Source organism: Electrona antarctica (genome assembly GCF_951216825.1).
Source record: "Electrona antarctica genome assembly, chromosome: 5".
NCBI lineage: Eukaryota > Metazoa > Chordata > Actinopteri > Myctophiformes > Myctophidae > Electrona > Electrona antarctica.
The window spans coordinates 3464790-3473148 of NC_136810.1; the positions used below are offsets into that span (position 1 = coordinate 3464790).

The 8359-nt window shown below is 41.8% G+C and overlaps 1 protein-coding gene across 1 annotated transcript in view; it reads left to right on the forward strand.

The window, feature by feature from the left end:
- The first annotated feature begins 533 nt into the window (after nt 1-533).
- Nucleotides 534-8359, forward strand: part of ada2a (adenosine deaminase 2a) — a 22756-nt gene continuing 14930 nt past the window's right edge. Inside the window, exons 1-7 of the mRNA XM_079502186.1 lie at nt 534-615; nt 1242-1353; nt 3092-3306; nt 4292-4523; nt 4656-4869; nt 6329-6456; nt 7181-7271. Coding sequence (XP_079358312.1) covers nt 1250-1353; nt 3092-3306; nt 4292-4523; nt 4656-4869; nt 6329-6456; nt 7181-7271 — 984 coding nt within the window. The 5' untranslated portion in view covers nt 534-615; nt 1242-1249. The remainder of the gene's footprint in view (nt 616-1241; nt 1354-3091; nt 3307-4291; nt 4524-4655; nt 4870-6328; nt 6457-7180; nt 7272-8359) is intronic.

Below are 8359 nucleotides of genomic sequence, written 5' to 3' on the forward strand. Positions count from 1 at the left end.
CGTGCTCTCTCACCTGGGGTGTGACAAAAACACACACACAGTCTGGTGGGTAACAGGTACGGTCGCCCCTTTTCCATCTCGCCCCACTACTCTACCTAGCTGTAAATAACAAACATAATTCATGTTATAGCCTATAAAAGGTATTATCATATTAATTTATCATTGTTAAGTTCACTCTGTATATCATCCACGGGCATAATAGCATGATGATGCCATTACAAAACATGGGCTTTACACGAAATTAACTGCTAGAAGGTCCTATTAAAAATTAACTTAATTAAGCAGTCACTTAATAACTGTGTCAGTTATTCTTTCTTAATTTTGTATAGATATCGACTACTATACAATCAAATAAATCTGTATACAAGATAATTTCAGATTTCAGAGAGGGAGCTAGGGAAATACTAAATTAACTGTTAACTACATTAAAACATTTCGCGGGGGCGAGTTGGTAAAGCGGCGAGTCGTTTGGTATTAGTCTGGTGACGCGAGGTTAGAGCCTGCCCCCAAATGCCCGAACCAAAACAGGAAAAACACACGACACTGGACGGCTGCAGTCAGACTGGCTGCTCTTTAATCAATGCCGTTGTGCATTTCATCCATTTCACAGGAAAGGTATGTTTTATATTTGGACAATCCAGACTTGTCTACTATAGTAGAGTAGACACAGTGAGACGAGAACACGGATGAAACAATGTGCGATCAGCTGTTTAGATCGATCATGAATTGTACATTACTTAGTATGGCGTTGTTACATTGTAGAGTTATATGTGTTTTTCTTCCCTTCAGCCAGCTGGCAAAAATAGCTACAACCACTTGATCGTTGTTGACTTGTTATTGTGACAAAATATACGCGAGAGTTCCTTCCTTCCCCGATGTATATTTCTAACTATAATGGAAGACCCAGATGACAACAGTTGAGTTTATAGCTGACTGCGCGATAATGCGATTGTTAGTTGTTATACGTCTACACGTTTGTATGCTTCATTTTCAACGTCTACATGCATATTGACACCAAATGTATTTATTTGGTTCATTGTAATTTGTATCATGTGAGAAACGTCTACTTCTGAGGAACAGGGAACTCGCGACGTGCACCTGTAGGTGTTAAATTGAAACTATGCGGTCAGTAGGCTAGTCATTCATGAATGGTGTGTTTTTTCTTGTTCTGATCTTGTTGTGTTTTTGACATCTGTCCTCATTTGACATAATGTCCTCAAATGTTTTGTTTTTCTCTTCAGCTCACCATATGGATATATTAGTGATCATGTTGCAGCTACAGCGACACCCCGTGGCCGTGGTGTGCATTCTACTGTGCTGTGTCACACAGAGCACCACCATGCCTGACCCCAAGTTGGTTATTACACTTTTTAATTCACGTCATTCCTTTTTGTTTTGACTTCAATGCATGTTTAGTTTTTTAAATTGGCTTTTCAATTTAGTTTTATTTAGTAAAAAGGCTTAGTTTTTGTAGTGGTGTATGTAACATTGCATTTGATTAATTAAAACAAAATGCTTTTGTATGAATGACCAAAAAGACTCAAACTAAGGACATTGTCTTTTTTAAGTTTTGTAAACATGAACAGAACAGAAGAGAGGTCACACCAGTGTTTTAGTCATAGTCTCTTGAATAGTTTAATTAGTTTTAGTCACATTTTAGTCACCTGGAATGTTTTAGTGTTAGTCGACTAAATCTACAGTTGATTTAGTCGACTAAAATGTGTTTTGGTGGGCCTTGATGCCGACTGTTTTTTCACTTGCTGATAATAGCCGATCTATAAGCCCACAACATGTCACAGCGCTTGTAGATCGGCTATTTTCAGCATGCAACTCATTGTAAAATTACTTATACTGGCTCTCTTGTCCACTAGTCCCTCCCTAACATTTTAGTCTAGTTTTTATTTGTTGACGAAATTGTCAGTATATTTAGTCTTAGTTTTAGTCATCATAGCTTAGTTTTCATTTAGTTTCCATTTAGTTTTTCTCAGTGAAAAAAGGTAATTGACGAACATTTTTCGTCATAGTTTTAGTTGATGAACTCAACACTGGGTCACATGACTCGTATAGTCACAATGCAAATAGGCTATACTTTAATTTTAAGATGAGCAACGTTTCGACCAAAAATAAAGCCTTCTTCAGGGTATGAGTTTTGTAAACATGCAATACAGTTTGAGTTAGTTATCCTTTTGTTTGTATAGCCTCCTTTTAATCTGCATTTCAGTTAACTAAGATGTTTTTTTGTTTGTTTTTTTCAATCCTAGTTTTTGTTATTTTCGGTACTTTTAGCTATAACTGCAATAACCTTGTCCTGACCGCCCTGACCTCCCAGACACAGAGAAGCTCTCATGTATAACCATGTCCTGACCGCCCTGACCTCCCAGACACAGAGAAGCTCTCATTAATAACCTTGTCCTGACCGCCCTGACCTCCCAGACACAGAGAAGCTCTCATGTATAACCTTGTCCTGACCGCCCTGACCTCCCAGACACAGAGAAGCTCTCATTAATAACCTTGCCCTGACCTCCCAGACACAGAGAAGCTCTCATTAATGACCTTGTCCTGACCGCCCTGACCTCCCAGACACAGAGAAGCTCTCATTAATAACCTTGTCCTGACCGCCCTGACCTCCCAGACACAGAGAAGCTCTCATTAATAACCTTGTCCTGACCGCCCTGACCTCCCAGACACAGAGAAGCTCTCATTAATAACCTTGTCCTGACCGCCCTGACCTCCCAGACACAGAGAAGCTCTCATTAATAACCTTGTCCTGACCGCCCTGACACAGAGAAGCTCTCATGAATAACCTTGTCCTGACCGCCCTGACCTCCCAGACACAGAGAAGCTCTCATTAATAACCTTGTCCTGACCGCCCTGACCTCCCAGACACAGAGAAGCTCTCATGAATAACCTTGTCCTGACCGCCCTGACCTCCCAGACACAGAGAAGCTCTCATTAATAACCTTGCCCTGACCGCCCTGACCTCCCAGACACAGAGAAGCTCTCATTAATAACCTTGTCCTGACCGCCCTGACCTCCCAGACACAGAGAAGCTCTCATTAATAACCTTGTCCTGACCGCCCTGACCTCCCAGACACAGAGAAGCTCTCATGCGACAGGAGGAGGCCATGCAGACGGGCGGACAGCAGGTCCTGTCTGCGGAGGAGCAGCGGCTGGGCGATCGTTTCCAGAAGCTGAAGCAACAGGAGATGTCCAGAGAGGACTTCCCTCCCGCCATGCACTTCTTCAAGGCCAGACATCTCATCAGGAACAGTCCCATCTACAGTCTACTGCACGACATGCCAAAGGGTAGCTTACTACAGTCTACTGCACCACATGCCAAAGGGTAGCTTACTTTATATCTCTGCTGTCGAGAGGAAACCTCATAACTCCAAAATTTTCATTTTTCAGGAAATGAAAAATATACATCTTTCAGGAAATAAAGAAAACCTTGTATTTTTAAAACAAAGCAATACAGCCTCATCAAAGTTGGTGTTGTAACTTTATATATTGTCAATTACTTCCATGAGAGGGGGAGAGGTGGTGGAGTTAGTTGCTTTAGCAGACATTTTGAGGGTCCAATGGAGTTAAGAGGTTTTGTCCAAGCCCCTTTTACTACTTTCCATTGGTTCAATATTTTCGAAACAACACACAGACGTAAAGGATGTTCAATAGCACTGATTTATGCCCAAAAAAAATCAAAAACCTCAAAAATGGAGTTATGCGGTTTCCTCCCGACAGGGTTCCATGTGTTCACTTTCAGAGTTACAGACCCGTAACTCCTCAAGGACCACTTTGAGAATCACTGGTGTAGGGCTGCAACTATCGATTATCTTCTCAGCGATTATTATATTGAATAATTGAAAAGCACATTTTTATTTATCATTGGTGTCTCCATGTTTACTTTTTATTTTTTTCATGAATGAATGAATGAATGAATGAATGCCCTACATGGGGGTCCATACGCTTTTCCGACCAGTCATTGGTCCGACATGCGGAAAACGACAGGATTAAATCCTGAAAACTGTTTTTGGACGTGAGGTTTCCACCCGACAGAGTGTATGTATTAAAACAAATAATGACACATAGTCAATAATGAAATGTCAAACACTTAAAAAGAGAATAATTCAAGCTTTTTGTACAGCTGCAATGTTGGTGAGTTTGACGTTGTGTAATACAATCAGATAGAACTTTTCTGTTTGCACCTTGTTAGTACCTTGCCATTAACTTATATGGTAAGATGGCCGCGGTCTGCATATGGTCAATAAGGAAGGCCTTTCACTTGGGTTTTCAGGGGGAGCGCTGCATGTCCACGACTTCTCCATGGTGGAGGTGGAGTGGCTGGTGAAGAACGTGACCTACAGACCTCACTGTTACATGTGCTTCACCACCGGTACCGGTGACGACCGGTCCCTCCGCTTTGTCTTCTCCTCCGGCCAGCCCAAACCGCTGCCCCTCTGCTCCCCGTGGAGCCTGCTGGAGAGGCTCAGGGCCAAGATGGGGAACGCCACCGACCTGGACGACAGGTAACATGTTCTGTACCGATGAATGTAGTGTAGTCGGGAGGACAGGTAACATGTTCTGTACTGGTGAATGTTTTGTAGTCTGGACGACAACCTGTGCCAACCTGACGTCTCTTTCCTCTGTGTGCCTACTAGCATCATAGCCAACCTGACTCTGTTCACGGAGAAGGATCCAAACGTGGTGTATCCCAGCCAGGACGTGGTGTGGAAGAGGTTCGAGCAGACCTTCCTGGTAGCCTGGGGTCTGGTCACACATGCTCCGGTCTTCAGGGATTATTACCACCAAGGCCTTATGAGGTTCTACGAGGACAACGTCATGTATCTGGAGTTAAGGGCTTTACTCCCAGAGGTAAATGGAGAGATATCCTTCTTAGGCCTTTAACCCATTTGGACCTGAGCTCGATTCTACAAAATGTCTTCTAAATCCTGACAGTTTTCTGAAAAAACCCCATGTTTCTATGTCAGTCGTTCTCAAACATTTTCTTGTCAAGGACCCCCAAAAATATATGTAATTGGCCACCGAACCCCATCTGAAAATATGTTGTTCCAAGGACAACCCAACCCCCCCAGAAGCAAAGATTTGAGTTAAAAACGTTCACTCTGAAAGAATATATTTCAAAGATTTGTGCCACAAAAATAGCACATCTACAGGCTCGTAGCGCGGCACTCTGTGTTTTTCAATAGCTAAAGTATAACATAACACCAAAAGGGGTTCCCGCCCAAAATGGGTTGTGATAAACCATCCCGGTCGTGTGAATTCACATTATAATGTGTGACTTGGATAGTTTAACAGGCTACTTAAAAATGTCAGATGGGTACAATATTGTTTGATTGGTAAGACACAGTTTTGCCCAAACATCACAGCATCACAGCAAAACACAAGCACAGAATCACACACAACAATTTACAATTTAGGCATTTAGCAGACGCTCTTAATCCAGAGCGACTTACATTAGGCAGGAACAAAAGTATGGGAATACATCACATATATAAAAAGCATTTATCAAGAAACATGCGTAAGCTAAGAACGTAACTAGAACATATCTATATAATGACACTATACATATTAACTATACATATATACTATACTATGCTATACATATGTAGGCTACTATGATGTGCTATGACTATATACAATGCAATTATTGTGCTGTCTACATGACATGCTATAAGTCTGTTTCAAATGCTATCTAAGTCTAAAAAGTGCTATCTAAGGGGGTAGGATAAGTGCTATGGGCCACACACACACACACTAAAATTGTCACATTGTTTGACTTCAGTTCTATTAGCTGTAGTTTCAAAACTATAGAGCGTCGCAGTCAGGTTCAGATTCAGGTTCCCATAGACATTTCAAAAAGTATTTATTTAAAGAAGATTACGCCATGACAAGTCATGACAACAAACAACATTTTGGGCCAAACAAATAATTACAAAGAAGAAAAGAAAAGAAAATGTGTTGTAACCTGCCGTTTTCTTCTTCTTTCTAATTATTTGTTCGGCCCGAAAATTGTGTTTGTTGTCATGATTTGTCACAACTCGAGTTGGCTTTGTACGAGGCTTAAAAGGTCTTTAAATAAATACTTTTTGAAATGTCTATGAGGAAAATGAACGGGGAATCATTTCCTGGTCCCTGGTGGGACTGCAACGCTCTATTCACTCAATCTAATTAACCAATACATAATTATTTTGCTATGATTCCCTGCTTTCATACGACATGAAAAAAAAAACGTAAATGAAAATGAAATGATTTCCATTATGTCCCGGTGGGTCACACATGCTTCTAAAGACACGCTATTTGTGTTCCACAGACATATGAACTGGATGGAAGCACCCACGACAGAGCGTGGGACATGAAGACCTACCAGGACGTGACCAGACAGTTCACAGCACAACATCCAGACTTCTACGGGGCAAGAGTCATCTTCACCGTCCACAGGTGACCTGCTTTTACCACCATGTCCAAACGCTTCAACTTTCACACATCGCAGATTTGGGACTTTTGCCTGATATGAACAAAACGTTTCATTTTAACCCATTTCGACCTGAGACCAGATTATACAAATGTCTTCTGAATCTTGACAGTTTTCTGAAAAACCCATGTTTCTATGTCAGTGGTGCTCAAACTATTTCACGTCAAGGACCCTGTAGTGTCGCATATTCACATTTAAGTATTAACACACACCAGACACAGGGCTGCCTTGTAGTCTTTACTCGTTCACTTCAATGAATACAATCCAGTCACGTTGCATGTAATCACCACCACATAATCACATATATATGACCCACCTGTCTCTAACATCCTGGTACCCTATGCAATACCAGTGGCTGGACACTACAGACCCCTAGAATTATTATGTATTTGGCCACCATCTGAAAATATGTTGTTCCAGGGACCCCTCCCCGGAAGCAAAGATTTGCGTTAAAAACTTTCACTGTGTATGAATATATATTCAAAGATTTGCGTTAAAAACTTTCACTGTGTATGAATATATATTCAAAGATTTGCGCCATCCAGAATGGGTTTTAACCACTTGGACCCTGACGATTTGCCAACAAAGTCCCGAGCCGCTGTTTTAGGAAACGTTTTAGATCAGTGGATCTAACAGTGGCCTCCTAGAGGAGGCTCTAAGTGGTTAATCTGTGGGTATGTGTGTCCTCAGGGGGATGAATGCCTCCATGGTGACCACGGCTGTAGAGGAGGCCCTGCGGCTGCAGAGGGACTTCCCAGAAACCATGGCTGGATTCGACCTGGTGAGAGACGTGTGCTACTAGTAGCAGTGGTATACTATTAACCCATTTAGGCCTGAGGACGATTCTATAAATGCCTTCTAAAATCCTGACAGTTTTCTGAAAAACCTCTGTTTCTAGGTCAGTGGTTCTCAAACATTTTCATGTCAAGGACCCCCAAAAATATATGTAATTGGTCGCCGACCCCCAATCTGGAAATATGTTGTTCCAGGGACCCTCCCCCAGAAGCAAAGATATGAGTTAAAGACGTTCGCTCTGAAAGAATATATACCGGTATTCAAATATTTGTGCCACATTTTCACGATTTAAAAAAAATAGCAGATCTACAAGCTCGTAGCGCGGCACCGAGTGCCGCGCTACGAGCTTGTAGATCTGCTGTTTTTCAAAAGCTAAAGCATGACACAATGCTTAAAACATTATTCTGGGTTCCCGCCCAGAATGGATTAATAGTAGAAATGCAGAAGTAGCCGGAAAGAAAAACAAAGCCACAAAGTAGAAATGCAGAAGTAGCATCGTTCACCTGTCAGGCTGTAATATTTGTGAATGTGCCGTTTGACTGATCATTATCATGCAGACGTACAGTACGTTGGTTACCTGTTCAGATGTGCCATTTTAGATATACATACTGTATTGGTATTGGTTACTTGTCCACAAACACTAAGATTATTTTAAGAGATAGCGTGCTGTTTAACCCATTTTGACCTGAGATCAGATTCTATAAATGTCTTCTACATCCTGACAGTTTTCTGAAAAAGCTATGTTTCTATGTCAGTGGTTCTTCGATTTTTCAAAAATAGCAGACCTACAAGCTCATAGCGCGCCACTCGGTGGCGCGCTATGAGCTTGTAGATCTGCTATTTTTCAATAGCTAAAGCATAATATAATGCTTACACCAAAAGGGGTTCCCGCCCCAAAATGGGTTAAACGCCTGTGGGGCGCCTATATGTTTTCATTCCACTAATCCCCAATGTTCACACGTTCTAAAAGCCCCTGCTGACAGATTCAGTAGCGCAGCTCAGACTCTGTTCTTCAGAGATTGTTTACCCGGTGGTTTGTTTGACTGGGGTGTCACTCTGGATCAGATCAACGTC